At 41.2% G+C, this 16,409-nt stretch overlaps 1 protein-coding gene across 2 annotated transcripts in view; it reads left to right on the top strand.

Moving 5' to 3' along the window:
* The window catches only part of capn1b (calpain 1, (mu/I) large subunit b), a 107,357-nt gene that overhangs the window by 50,634 nt on the left and 40,314 nt on the right, over window positions 1-16,409 (top strand). For both annotated transcript variants that reach the window (XM_060911358.1, XM_060911359.1), the window contains one exon: window positions 14,310-14,428. In XM_060911358.1, coding sequence (XP_060767341.1) covers window positions 14,310-14,428 — 119 coding nt within the window. The remainder of the gene's footprint in view (window positions 1-14,309; window positions 14,429-16,409) is intronic.

The raw sequence follows: 16,409 nt of genomic DNA, 5'->3' as shown, positions 1-16,409 counted from the left end.
AATAAAAAAAATCACTCTCTACTATATTACAGCTCACCATTTTCAGTGGAAAATAAATGAAAATACACTCTGGATTCTTTTACACTAAGAACTAAGTAAGACTTACCAACTTCAAGTAGTTTTTAAATAACAAATCAAGTGTAGGGAGCTGCCTGCAGCATTTTTTAAAAAGTAAAATCAAACAAAGTCGGCTATCACTCCCTATTATGTAACGACTTAACAAGTAACCATCTACATTCTAATGCTTTTAATGCCCAAGCCTAATATTCCCAATTTAGGATTATATTGTAGTGAAGGAAGCACAGTTGCTCTGCATGTTAAAAGGAGCAGCTGCTCCTTTAAGAGTCTGTTCAGAGAACGGAAGTCGGAGTGAGGGGGCGGCTTGAAACAGTTCACAGCGGTTAGCTACACGTGTTGATTGGCTATATCGCTTGTGCCAAACAAATCAGATGTTGTGGTGGGTGGGACTGTGTTCTTGAACTCAGAGAGGCGAGTGCAGGAAAGGACGTCCAGTGACAGTCGCATTAGGAACGAAATGGCTGCAAAAAGGCATGTTATCGGCATATCGGTGGAAATTATGGCCGATACCGATAACCCTAAAAATGCAGAATATCGGCCCGATATATCGGCCAGGCCGATTATCGGTCGACCCCTAATCGATATTAGGAAATAACGCATTGGATTTAAACACATCAGACTTTATATTGGTGTGGTTTTTTAGCACTTTCAATGATAAAGGCGTTAAACGTTACCTGATTCAGTCTGCCTGTCTGTGACGTCATCGTCACGCGCCAGCAGCAGAAATCAAAACATAGCATGATGGCGGATAGCAGAGGAGAAGCCGGCGAGCGGGAAATTTTCAAACGAGCATTACGGTCCAGTAAGTGGTTAAATTGGTTGCACTAGTCAGCCACCAATTGTGCAAGTTCTCCCACTTAAAAAGATGAGAGAGGCCTGTAATTTTCATCATAGGTACACTTCAACTATGAGAGACAGAATGGGGGGAAAGAATCCAGGAAATCACATTGTAGGATTTTTAATGAATTAATTGGTAAATTCCTCGGTAAAATAAGTATTTGGTCACCTACAAACAAGCAAGATTTCTGGCTTTCACACACCTGTAACTTCTTCTTTAAGAGGCTCCTCTGTCCTCCACTCGTTACCTGTATTAATGGCACCAGTTTGAACTCGTTATCAGTACAAAAGACACCTGTCCACAACCTCAAACAGTCACACTCCAAACTCCACTATATACCCTTTTCACTCACGTGACCTTCGTAAACGCGACTGCCATTTTGGACATGAAGAAATAACGGTTTATGGCACAGACCCTTTTGGTTCTCGCTCATCTAGCTGCTACAATGACTGCTTAGACTGCAACAATAATACCTAACACACATTTAAGTATCCGTCGTAAAGACGTGAAACTCGTCGAGTGACGAGTGTGTTCATTGATAAGCTAACACAATCTAAAAGTAGGCATACCATCACACTGCCCTAGCGCTGTGTACAGTTTACCTTCTATGGTTTGTGCACTCACTATTTGCCATTACTTTCTCCAACCCAGTGTTCGAACTATGCCGATATTTTCGGGGGGTCCCTTTTTTTTCCCTTGGGGTGCTTGCGCTTGTCTCGGAGCGCGGATCTCTAAACACATGAGAAGCCTATCTTACGCACATATCACGCGGACTCCACACACGCATCGCGCCTGAAGTCATAACTCATCAGGGGAAATCGTGTCCGCATTGGCATGTTCAAAAAACAACCTCACGTCAACAATGATACCACACGCAAGAAAAAAAAAACAGTCAGGCTACTCAACACATCTGATCCACAGCAGCACCAAAGCATCACTGGAAATCATGTCAACAACCAATCTTCCATTTCAACACGCGTCAACAAACAAATGGCACCACAAACATGAACGAATCGGTCAGGCTACCAATTCCAAACCCACAGCAGACGAATAATTAAATGCATCTTACCTTAAAGCAGAATCGACCACAAAGGAAGTCTGTTGGCACACTTCCTTTCTACTAGTTTGTGTCCCCAACCTGGCAGCAGCAGTCGTTGTCATATCGGTTTATTTTATCTTTGATGTAAACACAACACTTCGGATATGCAAATGCTTCCCGTTACACACGATTGCTATGTCAATAAACATCATTTTGCCAATATTTTAGAGACCATCCATCTTCTCCGTCGGTCAGCATCTGTCGGGATCCGATAAAATGATAAATCTTGCCTTGTGTGTTGATGGTTACTACATCCAGGTGCACAACAATATAATGGCATGATGGAAGTCTTGCTGAAAGTAAAAACTTTCTTTGATGGCTATATTCCTTTCGATGCTTCGCCGTCGTTCCTCGTTGTTGGCTGTGGTAGACTACTGGTAGTTCATGTCCAAAATGGCGGCCGCGTTTGTCGTGACGTCACATGGGAAGGGTCTATAGCCAAGACCAAAGAGCTCTCAAAGGACACCAGAAACAAAATTGTAGACCTGCACCAGGCTGGGAAGACTGAATCTGCAATAGGTAAGCAGCTTGGTGTGAAGAAATCAACTGTGGGAGCAATTATTAGAAAATGGAAGACATACAAGACCACTGATAATCTCCCTCGATCTGGGGCTCCACGCAAGATCTCACCCCGTGGGGTCAAAATGATCACAAGAACGGTCAGCAAAAATCCCAGAACCACACGGGGGGACCTAGTGAATGACCTGCAGAGAGCTGGGACCAAAGTAACAAAGGCTACCATCAGTAACACACTACGCCGCCAGGGACTCAAATCCTGCAGTGTCAGACATGTCCCCCTGCTTAAGCCAGTACATGTCCAGGCCCCTCTGAAGTTTGCTAGAGAGCATTTGGATGATCCAGAAGAGGATTGGGAGAATGTCATATGGTCAGATGAAACCAAAATAGAACTTTTTGGTAAAAACTCAACTTGTGTTTGGAGGAGAAAGAATGCTGAGTTGCATCCAAAGAACACCATACCTACTGTGAAGCATGGGGGTGGAAACATCATGCTTTGGGGCTGTTTTTCTGCAAAGGGACCAGGACGACTGATCCGTGTAAAGGAAAGAAGGAATGGGGCCATGTATCGTGAGATTTTGAGTGAAAACCTCCTTCCATCAGCAAGGGCATTGAAGATGAAACGTGGCTGGGTCTTTCAGCATGACAATGATCCCAAACACACCACCCGGGCAACGAAAGAGTGGCTTTGTAAGAAGCATTTCAAAGTCCTGGAGTGGCCTAGCCAGTCTCCAGATCTCAACCCCATAGAAAATCTTTGGAGGGAGTTGAAAGTCCGTGTTGCCCAGCGACAGCCCCAAAACATCACTGCTCTAGAGGAGATCTGCATGGAGGAATGGGCCAAAATTTATTTTATTTTTTTATTTGACCTTTTATTTTACCAGGGTAAGTCCCATTGAGACATTCAGCCTCTTTTACAAGGGAGCCCTGGCATACAAACGTATAGACATTGCACAAAGTATGACGAAACATAGAAACGGAGCACATAAACAGGTTCAACAAAACATGTATAACACTGGAGAGATTAAAATACAAAAACAAGTAAGCAAATCAAGACAGATACCGCACAACACAAAAATAACTGAATAGTTAGTTAGTGAAAGCATTTACAACTGTCGGATCTAAGGTGTTTGAGTAGCTTTTTAAAATGGTTGAGAGGAATAGCAACAGATAACTTAAGATCTTTTTGAAGGGGATTCCAGCACCAGGGAGCTGCGAAGTTAAAAGCTGTCTTACCTAACTCAGTCTGTGTTCGTGGTGTGTCTAAGAGTATAATGTTATTTGAACGCAAACTATAAGATGAGTGCATTTGGGACAGTAAATTGGAAAGATATGAAGGCAGTTTGCCAATAATACCTTTATAGATAAAAATATGCCAATGGATCCATCTGCGCAGTGAGAGAGAGCTGAAACCAGTCAACTCATAGAGAGTGCAATGATGAGTGTGTGGTTTGGCATTCGTAATAAAACGTAGTGCACCATGGTAAACTGTATCGAGGGCGTGTAGGGTAGTAGAGGCAGCATTCATGTATAAGATGTCTCCATAGTCCAGTACAGGAAGAAAGGTGGCATTTATCAGTTTCTTTCTAGCTTGAAGAGTAAAACGTGCTTTGTTTCTAAAATAAAATCCAAGCTTAATTTTCAGTTTCTGGGCCGGTTTCTCTATGTGAACTTTAAAAGTGATCTCATCAATCCACAAACCTAAGTATTTGTATACTGAGACTTTCTCTATACATTGGCCATCTAGGGTACCAGCAAGTGTGTGTGAAAACCTTGTGAAGACTTACAGAAAACATTTGACCTCTGTCATTGCCAACAAAGGGTATATAACAAAGTATTGAGATGAACTTTTGTTATTGACCAAATACTTATTTTCCACCATAATTTGCAAATAAATTCTTTAAAAATCAGACAATGTGATTTTCTGGATTTTTTTTTCGCATTTTGTCTCTCATAGTTGAGGTATGATGAAAATTACAGGCCTCTCTCATCTTTTTAAGTGGGAGAACTTGCACAATTGGTGACTGACTAAATACTTTTTTTGCCCCACTGTGTGTGTTGGAAAAACAAAAGCAGAAGTTTTAGAAGTACAACCCCAATTCCAAAAAAGTTGGGACAAAGTACAAATTGTAAATAAAAACGGAATGCAATAATTTACAAATCTCAAACTGATATTGTATTCACAGTAGAACATAGACAACATATCAAATGTCGAAAGTGAGACATTTTGAAATTTTATGCCAAATATTGGCTCATTTGAAATTTCATGACAGCAACACATCTCAAAGTTGGGACAGGAGCAATAAGAGGCTGGAAAAGTTAAAGGTACGAAAAAGGAACAGCTGGAGGACCAAAGTGCAACTCATTAGGTCAATTGGCAATAGGCCATTAACATGACTGGGTATAAAAAGAGCATCTTGGAGTGGCAGCGGCTCTCAGAAGTAAAGACGGGAAGAGGATCACCAATCCCCCTAATTCTGCGTCGACAAATAGTGGAGCAATATCAGAAAGGAGTTTGACAGTGTAAAATTGCAAAGAGTTTGAACATATCATCATCTACAGTGCATAATATCATCAAAAGATTCAGAGAATCTGGAAGAATCTCTGTGCGTAAGGGTCAAGGCTGGAAAACCATACTGGGTGCCCGTGATCTTCGGGCCCTTAGACGGCACTGCATCACATACAGGCATGCTTCTGTATTGGAAATCACAAAATGGGCTCAGGAATATTTCCAGAGAACATTATCTGTGAACACAATTCACCGTGCCATCCGCCGTTGCCAGCTAAAACTCTATAGTTCAAAGAAGAAGCCGTATCTAAACATGATCCAGAAGCGCAGACGTCTTCTCTGGGCCAAGGCTCATTTAAAATGGACCATGGCAAAGTGGAAAACTGTTCTGTGGTCAGACAAATCAAAATTTGAAGTTCTTTATGGAAATCAGGGACGCCGTGTCATTCGGACTAAAGAGGAGAAGGACGACCCAAGTTGTTATCAGCGCTCAGTTCAGAAGCCTGCATCTCTGATGGTATGGGGTTGCATTAGTGCGTGTGGCATGGGCAGCTTACACATCTGGAAAGACACCATCAATGCTGAAAGGTATATCCAGGTTCTAGAGCAACATATGCTCCCATCCAGACAACGTCTCTTTCAGGGAAGACCTTGCATTTTCCAACATGACAATGCCAAATCACATGCTGCATCAATTACAGCATCATGGCTGCGTAGAAGAAGGGTCCGGGTACTGAACTGGCCAGCCTGCAGTCCAGATCTTTCACCCATAGAAAACATTTGGCGCATCATAAAACGGAAGATACGACAAAAAAGACCTAAGACAGTTGAGCAACTAGAATCCTACATTAGACAAGAATGGGTTAACATTCCTATCCCTAAACTTGAGCAACTTGTCTCCTCAGTCCCCAGACGTTTACAGACTGTTGTAAAGAGAAAAGGGGATGTCTCACAGTGGTAAACATGGCCTTGTCCCAACTTTTTTGAGATGTGTTGTTGTCATGAAATTTAAAATCACCTAATTTTTCTCTTTAAATGATACATTTTCTCAGTTTAAACATTTGATATGTCATCTGTGTTCTATTCTGAATAAAATATGGAATTTTGAAACTTCCACATCATTGCATTCCGTTTTTATTTACAATTTGTACTTTGTCCCAACTTTTTTGGAATTGGTGTTGTTGTTTATTATTATTATTATTTCAACCTAAAGTGTTGGTTGCACTTAAATCAAATAAAATGTCAATGCATTTACCACTAATTGTTGTTTACTTGTTTTTTTTATATCCATAATTATACCTGATTCCCTTACAAGAAACAACAGGAATCTAGAAAACTTCACCTGCACTGTCCAGTGTCCAGGTATTTATTTCAGTCACACTGGTTTAATTTTTAGCTAAAAAGTTACTGAATCGATTTCAAGTCACTGAATCGTTTCGGATCGTATCGTTCTAAATGAACCAAAATCGTCCTTGAATCGTATCGGCAACCACGAATCGTGATTCGAATCGAATCGTTGTTAAAACGAATCGTTACACCCCTACTGGGTACTCAAACCAGCTGGCCAGACTAGCCTAGTCCAGTCAGACAAGCTGATGAAGTGAACTGAAGAAGCCTCTTGGATGAGAGGCAAAACATCTTCAAAAACTTAAAACCAAGTCCAGTTGCGTTTGATTCAGTTTGCTTGAGGACCCATGTTCTGTCTCTGTTTCCCTTTTTTTTTTTTTTTTTTTAATTTTCATTTATCAGCCGTTATAAACGCCGATACTGATTTGTCAGCAATTAGCTCATGTTTGCTGATAGCTCATCAGCATGCGGCTTTATCGCTCAAGCTCTTATGCCACCACTTGCCAGATATTCTTCCAGCTCCTTTCACCTTGTTGTAGGGCTCTTGGAGGGGCGTCCTGTTCTTGATGTCACCATGGTGCCCCATTTTCTTCACTTATCAATGGCCTCTCTCTTGATCAGTAGTGTTTGATGATGAGATGCCAGCATACATGCTAGAAGTTCTTTGCAAACCATGGCTTCAGCAGTCAGATGAAAGTATGAAGATGTAAGAAAGTCCGACAGGAACGGCTGATCTGTATTTGGGGTTAATCAGAGTCACTTTGTTGATTACGGTTTAATAATTTACCATCCAGCTGAGTTTTGGCAGTTGGCACTGCCAGCAAGCAGGTCCTGACCATACAGTTGATATTTAACATTTTACTCTCCGGAAACTTTTTTTTAAATGGTAAATTGCGATCAAGGTAAAAATTAATAATTCACAAGCTTACTTGGTAGCAAACTCGGCAGACTTTTAGCCCCTGGTGTACATGTGAGGAAAAAAGGTGATGTACGAGACATGATTTCATTTGTCTGATTACATTTGGGGGCAACCTGAATGATCGAGAAGCAGCCTTGGGCCCAAAGGGTCGTGGGTTTTGATTCCCGGGACCAGCAGGAAAAAAAAATGGGGGGAGTTGAGTGAACGAGCAACACTTTCCCCTCCCTCTGTATCATGGCTGAAGTGCCCTTGAGCGAGGCATCTAACCGCCCACTGCTCCTGGGGCACTGCAGCATTGCTGCCCACTGCTCTGGGTGGGTGTGCGCTCATTACTCACTTGTGTGTGTATGTAGGTTAAACAGTATGCTTGAGTGTACATGTGACATAAATAAAGGTTTTTCCGTTTGGGCAAGAATTCAAATCGGTGACTTTCCAAGCATACAGTACCATGTACTTCTATAGAAGGTTCTTCAGAAAAGTGAGAGAGATTTCCAGAGAATCTCTGATCTGAAGACATCATGTTTATTTTCAGTTAAATTGCCTGACTATAATGCGACAAGACCCTCAGCTGTGTATATGTGACCATCTGAGACGATACGATGCAAACCTTTGAAGTCAAGTTTAATCTGCGTCAGTAGATTTGAAGATTTAAAGCCATGATGATGATTTACCCATTAAACTTTGACAGTGATCAGTGAATTTATTTAACGAGTAAGTTACATAAGATTCATTTCCAAGGCACATTTAAGACATTGACCAAAATGCTGCACATTGAATACAATGGTACAGGAAATAAAATAACAAGGAAATGAAGGAGGCGTGTCTAATAACTGTTGGTAAACTGCTTCAGAAACGAGGGGCGTAGATGATCGATGCCCAGTCACATTTCGTCAAAGAGTTTCAAATCCCAGACCTGCAAAACCCCAGGTTCAGCTTTGGGGAATTTGCATCTTCCACCATTATCAAATTTTTAATTTTTTTAAATCATGCTTCCGAAAATTGCTAATTTTTTAATAAGAATACTAAATATTTATTTATTATTGTCGTTGATTTTTACTGTGGTGCCTAAAGTTTGTGTCTCTTAAAGGAACAGTCCACCGTACTTTCATAATGAAATATGTTCTTCTCTGAATTGAGACGAGCTGATCCGTACCTCTCTGAGCTTTGCGCGACCTCCCAGTCAGTCAGATGCAGTCAGACGCGCTGTTACTCCTGTTAGCAATGTAGCTAGGCTCAGCATGGCCAATGGTATTTTTTGGGGCTGTAGTTAGATGCGACCAAACTCTTCTGCGTTTTTCCTGTTTACATAGGTTTATATGACCAGTGACATGAAACAAAGTTCAGTTACACAAATTGAAACGTGGCGATTTTCTATGCTATGGAAAGTCCGCACTATAATGACAGGCGTACTAACACCTTCTGCGCGCTTCGACAGCGCATTGATACCTTCACTCCTCTTCGGGCACGGCCAGGTGGGCGAATGCCCTGGTCCGTCCGCCCTGTCTAAAAAAAAAAAATGGTACAACTCCGAGTGAAGGTATCAATGCGCTGTCGAAGCGCGCAGAAGGTGTTAGTACGCCTGTCATTATAGTGCGGACTTTCCATAGCATAGAAAATCGCCACGTTTCAATTTGTGTAACTGAACTTTGTTTCATGTCACTGGTCATATAAACCTATATAAACAGGAAAAACGTGGAAGAGTTTGGTCGCATCTAACTACAGCCCCAAAAAATACCATTGGCCATGCTGAGCCTAGCTACATTGCTAACAGGAGTGACAGCGCGTCTGACTGACTGGTCGGTCGCGTAAAGCTCGGAGAGGTACGGATCAGCTCGTCTCAATTCAGAGAACAACGTATTTCATTATGGAAGTACGGTGGACTGTTCCTTTAAAGCTAGATGGCCTTTTGATTTCATAAAATGTGTGAAGAGCTCTCTATGAAATTTTGGTCATTGTGATACGTCTATTTCTGTGATATCTTTTTAAAAAAAGGCCATTCTGTGGCTGGGAAGTTTTTTTTAATTTGAGGGGATTCCTTTGCAAATAATGTGCATGAAATCACTCGCTTCATGCAGTCAAGCAGACAGAGGAAGTCCATGTGTGCATGCGCAGGTTTACCTTCTTTTCCTTCTTCTTTTGGGTTTTACGGCAGCTGGCATCCCCAGTGTTGCATTACTGCCATCTACAGGTTTACCTTTGAGCGTGCACTGACAATTCCATCATTCTGTCGCTAAACGAACAGCTGATCACACCGAGGTGCTCGCTGAGCGCCGAGATTTATTAGCTTGGTCCTGCGTTTCCTTTCCTTCGTATATAACATAACGTCTTTTTTTTTTCTTGTTTTCCGTTACTGTAGTCGGTCTTCCACCTTTCATTCGCACATTCATGTCTTCCATTTTTCTCTCCGATTTCAGATTTGTATCCCACAATGCCTTGCACAAACGGGGAAAGCCCACCACGTGATGCATGATGTAGTAGCTTGAATTGGGTCATGGTGAAGCAGGAAAAAATAGTGGAGAATTTAGGGCCACATGGCCTTAAATTCATTAATTGTTCTATTTTAAAAAAAAATGAATAAAATTGGAAGTCTGTGATTCAAATTCAGTAGCTTTCGGTCCATTAAACAAAAATAATTGGGTGTCGGGAAAATTCTTTTCATGACCTACACTTGAAAAATCTGAAAGGCAGTCTAGCTTTAAACATTGTGCTTGGGTGAACATAATGCTGAGGACGGGTGGAGGCCTTGTTTATGTTGTGTTGCTGGCAGAAAGCTGATCATTAGAGCTTTCGAGCTTTTCCATCCATCCTCACTCTTGTGTTTAGTCATTCATTTGCTCTGCGCCTCTTTGTGGTTTAGTGTCTGAATGTGTCTCTTTCTTTTTCTTTCTCTTTCTTACCCATGCCCCTCAGTACAAGACCATATCCCAAATAGCACACTTGCGTTCTCACGGTCTCTGTTTGTGTGCCTTAGCAAGGAAGCAAGGGGGGGGCAAATCACTGTCCAACAGAGTGTTTCAGCATCTCGAACTGAGCACATGGAAAAATACTGTGGGGGAAACCACGAACAAACACGCCTTCTGTAGCAGATCCTCTATGAGGGCCAATCGTACATTTATGTAAATTATCTAGTTAAAGGCAGATCACAGAGAGGAAAGAATTTTCACATACTTTCGTAGATGTTTTTTATTTTATTTACTTTCTCTGATCGGATTAGAGAACTGATAACTTGTTAAAAAAAAAAAAAGTCAAAAGCAGAGTGTTTAAAACATTTTCATTGATGGCTCATGACGCTCATCAAAATTGCTAATCTGAAGCACCATTGTAAAAAAAAAAAAAGCAAAACGTTTTTTTTCATAGCCGGGAATCGGTCAGTCATGTTTTTACGTTTTAAAATATAACTCTTATTGTCATCGTCATGCTATTTGCTCATCCAAGAGTCTGTAAGAACCTCCTTGGAACGCTTCTGTTTTGAGGTGTTTAGTTGCTGCCCTCTAGTGTATGGAAGATTCAAGTAACTCTGCTTGCTTGCTCGCTCGTTTTTGAAAAATAGTGAGCTAAATTCCGTCTAGACTAGTCTTGCAAGAGACTAGAGACTTGCTCGAGAGTCTGGTATATTTTGTGAATAAACACGGCCATAAAAAGTGCCTGCTTTGAAAATAATAGATGAGTTCAGGCCCCCCCCATAGAGCAGCGGCTACAATTATCGATAGTCCATAATTATTGACACCTTTTCAGATTTACCAGTGTTAGATTTAAAGCCATGATTTAAGTTAGTTTTATAGCTACATGTGATTTAGGATTGTTAAGACTTTATGATTTAATATTTTAGAGCTTTTTAAGATCCTTTATTATAGCAGTGATTTTAAACTATCCCTGTGTAACCTGACCTTCCTCCAGTGGAGAAGACACACACTTCTTTGCTACGACTAAACATAGTAGAATTGTCGTAAAAACATTTCGCGCTTTGACGTGCATAAATGCTGAAATTGCTGAAACATCCGTTGATGTGAAATATTATGGCCCTTTTCCACTACCCTTTTTCAGCTCACTTCAGCCCGACACGGCTCGCGTTTCGACTACCAAAAACCAGCACGACTCAGCTCGCTTCAGCCCTGCTTAGCCCCTAAAACTCGCACCGTTTTGGAGTGGGGCTGAAGCGAGCCAAACCGTGCCGAGTGAGGCTGGGGGCGTGAGCAGACACTCCCCTGTGCACTGATTGGTGAGGAGGAGTGTCCTCACACGCCCACACACGCCCCGCGAGCACGCTGGGATCTGTAAACACCGTAAACCCGGAAGAAGAAGAATTACGAGAATTTCTGAAGCCTTATGCGCCTCACCTCATCTATACGCTCTTGCCAGTATCTGTTGGCGTTGTCGGTGACAACAAGCCACAGCACCAAGACCAGCAACACTAACGACTCCATGTCCTCCATGTTTATTGTTTACTCTCCGGGTCATGAGACTACCGCTTAAAAGCTCACTGATGTCACTGTTTGCGCTGCTTAACGACATCACGTGACGTCCACCCACTTTCGCTAACTCCACCCAATGTGTCCACCCACTTCCAGCCAGCACGGTTCAGCGCGGTTGTAGTCGAAATGCAACTCCAACAGCCCCGCTCAGCCCGACTCAGCCCAACTCAGCCGCGTTTGTAGTGGAAAAGCGGCATTATTTTGCTTATGATTGAAGGTTTCATTTACACACACACACACACACACACACACACATATTAATGGAATTAAGGAACTCCATGATTGCTGACTTGGCACAAGATATCCTTTTCTCACACACACACACACACACACACACACACACACACACACACACACACACACACATCCTACACCCACCCCTCTGCACGCACGTACATAGCCAAGGCCACACACAAACACACACATTTTACACACACCCTTTTCTCTCACACACACACACACACACACACACACACACACACACACATATTCGATAGACAATACATAAACACAGCTGCCGTTTAGAGAGATTATAATTTGTTATAAAAGGTTGTTTGTAATATTTCATCTTTGGCGAGAAAACTGTGAATAAACAGCAGTGAAACCGATCTCTGGTTCTCTGTTTTTTCACGGTGTTTTTTCGCCCCAGAATTCTGCAGGTGGCACGAGGGCATTGGTCTCGAGAAGTTGACCGTTCCAGCTGGGGGAACCCTTTCAATTAATAAAAAACTTTTTTACAAAGGTGCGTTTCAGTTACAACAGTTATTGCTTAATTAATCAACCAGAAGGAGCCCCCCTCTCCCTTTGATCTTGTTGTCTGATGACACAGCTCATTACGTGAGATGGAATTTTTTTTTTTTTCAGCAATTTGAGGAAAACCCGGACGTCGTCATCGCAGGTAAGCATGGTGGAAAGATCATGGACGTGTTTTTACTGATCAAATTCACCGGTATTTCATGATCTTGTCAACCTACTTTTGTTTCTTACTCTTTCATTTGACAGCTGCCATTTTGTATCTAAACGCGCGTTTGAGAAGTCACTTGAGGTGTCGATAATAGTGATCACGTTCACCAGTGTCCACCATTATCAACACGCTGTGGAATTAAGGGACATTTTACAACTGTTATGGATCGATCTTCGTGTAACATTGTTGAAGTAGATGAAGTACTTTTTAAAAAAGAAAAAATTAAGTGCTATGATATTTATAATATATTTTTTTTTCTGATTCATAACAGAATGGAATGTTTATATAGAGTATTTGGAATCCGATTGCAATAAATAGAATTGGACCAGAATTCAGTTCCTAGCATATTTAAAAAAAAAAAATTACTCACTTGAAATATTCAGATTTTTCTATTCCATTCCGAAAAGGAAAAGAAAAAAAAATTTCCAGTTTGTAGTAAATATCTTCCACATATTACAATATCAGTAGACAATTTATACTTTGGTTCAAGGAATGACACGTGACCTTTGACCTGGGTTTTCATGCGGTTACAATGTCAGTTGCCTGTTAACATTTATTGGTAAACTACAGTAAATTAGTTTATTGTAAGAATTGATACAAACAACGAATGATTAACAAAATGTGATCTACGGAAATGCTTCGAAAGTGGAACACAGATTTTCTGACACAGGGTAAACATTATCAGTTCATTTGTTTACAAACATTCGAATTACTTACTCATTTACATAAGCACATACATCGATCTTTATGTAAAATATATTTTGTACTAAATATAAGTCTATGGAAAACAAATTTTCAATAAAAACTATTTCATTAATACCACATACTTATTTATTTATTTATTTATTTAAAAATTTTAGGAAAAAAAATGCATGCTCTGATACGCGAAGTATTTGAGACTCAACTAATCCCCCCCCCCCCCCCAAGTGGAAGTTTGAGTAACTATTCATGCACAATTTACATATTGAAAGTCTTTTCTACTTTTGCAATTGCTAAAAGATCATTAAGGTGTCTAATTGTAGCTGCCGCTCTAGTATTTACTCATTGTGTCGGCATCAGCGTTCTGAAGTCTGGAGCCAGAAAGTTGTACAAAACGCGTCATATCCCACGGACAGATCATCGGAAGCCGAGACCGCTTTAGGACCAGCGAAAAAGGAAATGGAAACACGACTGAGCTTTCTGGGTGGGTCCAAACAAGTTAATTTAAATTGAATTGGATTTCAACACAAAGAATGTGAGTAGGGATGGTTCAAAGCTACATGTGTAAACTTAGTGGACTGAGGAGTTGCCGTTATTCTGTAAATTGGGTGCATTTGCTCGCTAAACGCTCCAGGTCTTCAGAAACTGCAACCGATATCGAGTGAGGTAATGAGGGTTGGCAGGATGTTCAACACCCACATCTTTACTCTACTGGTTGTTGAAGGAGGTTGTGACGGAGAGGCATTTTATCTCTCGCATTGTGACCAATTTCGCTGTGAGGATAGCTGTGCGTCATTGAGGACAATTTTAGAATTATTTAAAGAAAGTGTTTAAAAATTTTCAACAATTGTTTCGCTTTCTTTCTCAGGTGACTGCTGGCTGTTAGCTGCGATCGCATCCCTCACTCTCAACGACAAGCTCTTGCATAGGGTGGTTCCTCACGGCCAGAGCTTCACGGATGATTACGCCGGAATTTTCCACTTTCAGGTAAAATCGTTAACACGAGTCGAATATTTCACTGAATGGACTCAAACAGGAAGCATCTTAGGTTTTTTTGTTTCTAATAATTTAGGTCATAACCTTGGCTTTGGTCATACACTACCGTTCAAAAGTTTGGGGTCACCCAGACAATTTTGTGTTTTCCATGAAAAGTCACACTTTTATTTACCACCATAAGTTGTAAAATGAATAGAAAATATAGTCAAGACATTTTTCTGGCCATTTTGAGCATTTAATCGACCCCACAAATGTGATGCTCCAGAAACTCAGGCCCTGTCCACACGGCAACGGATTCAGGTGAATCTGATAAAATTGTTTATCGTTTCGGCCCGGCGTCCACACGGCACCGGCGTTTTGGGTGCCCCAAAACGCAATCTTTTGAGAACGGGTTCCAGAGTGAAAATATCTGGCAACGGCGCCGTTGCGAAGTTGTCTGGATGAGTAGAACGGATTTGTTTACGATGACGTCACAACCACATGACTAGAACAAGCAGCACTCTCGCGCGCATCATTCATAACAACAGAAATTGAAATTGTTTACACATTAACCTGACTGACCTGCCAGACAGACAATTTACACCTGCTTTGATGAACAGAAAGTCCAGCCTTCCACACAAAGCAACAGTTACCTAACTATGGAGGCAGAGGGGAAAAGGGTCAGAAGACCCTTCAACAGACTGTTTTGTATGAACCACTGCATTGCATTCACTTTTGTATACAGCTTTTCTTTTAAATAAACAAGTAACTGAACCATTTCTTGAATTTCTTTTTTTTATTGGATAAGACTGCTTTTCAAAATGTTCACACACAATATAAAAAGTTTTATATAAAAATGCTTTTCAAAATGTTCACACACAATAAGAAAATTAAGTTATATAAAACTATGCACACTAATAAAACTAATTTGTACACACAGAAGGCACGATTTCCTCGCGTAGTCGCAGCCATCTTCTACTTGTTGTTGTTTTACCTGCGCTCTTAAAGGGCCAGCGCAGAATTTCCCCACCACGACACACAATGGCAAGTGGAAAAACATAAACTCGTTACATGCGCATGCGTCCTACTACTTCTTCTATTGTTCTGGTGTCTCCGATGGGACTGTCTTACAGCACACGTAGCGGTGTGGCATGTGTATTGCATTGTTTTCAGCAAGCGTTGCGTTGCCATATGAACCTGATATTTTACTGATCCGTTGCCCATGTGGACGCGATATTTAAAAAAAAAAATCGCGTTGCCGTTGTCGTGTGGATGTAGCCTCAATCTGCTCAAAGGAAGGCCAGTTTTATAGCTTCTCTAAAGAGCTCAACTGTTTTCAGCTGTGCTAACATGATTGTACAAGGGTTTTCTAATCATCCATTAGCCTTCTGAGGCAATGAGCAAACACATTGTACCATTAGAACACTGGAGTGAGAGTTGCTGGAAATGGGCCTCTATACACCTATGGAGATATTGCACCAAAAACCAGACATTTGCAGCTAGAATAGTCATTTACCACATTAGCAATGTATAGAGTGGATTTCTGATTAGTTTAAAGTGATCTTCGTTGAAAAGAACAGTGCTTTTCTTTCAAAAATAAGGACATTTCAAAGTGACCCCAAACTTTTGAACGGTAGTGTATTTCAGACATTTACCGCACACATGAGTCACAGCAGCTCCCAAGTTCCAAAATACAGACTCCTAGCAGAAAGCTTTGTTCTTTTTGGCAAGATTTTTAGCATGTGGTCAGGGTTGTACATGGTTGTTGGATGGTCATGGGGTAGCCATGTGGGTAATTAGTGTGGGTGTTTTTCCATAAAACCAGCAACAACAAAGTACAAATGTGTCCTTGACGTTGTATTAGGCTACTATTCTAAACACTAGCATGAAGATGAGATCAAAACAGCACCAGGCTACATCCAAAACCGCGTCTGAAATTACATGAGGTGTTGGTCCTGTTTTGCCATTGTGTTTATCATGTTGGTGGGCGTTT

This window comes from Neoarius graeffei, chromosome 27 (assembly GCF_027579695.1).
Source record: "Neoarius graeffei isolate fNeoGra1 chromosome 27, fNeoGra1.pri, whole genome shotgun sequence".
In the NCBI taxonomy this organism is placed as follows: domain Eukaryota; kingdom Metazoa; phylum Chordata; class Actinopteri; order Siluriformes; family Ariidae; genus Neoarius; species Neoarius graeffei.
This window is presented reverse-complemented; position numbering and strand designations above follow the sequence as displayed.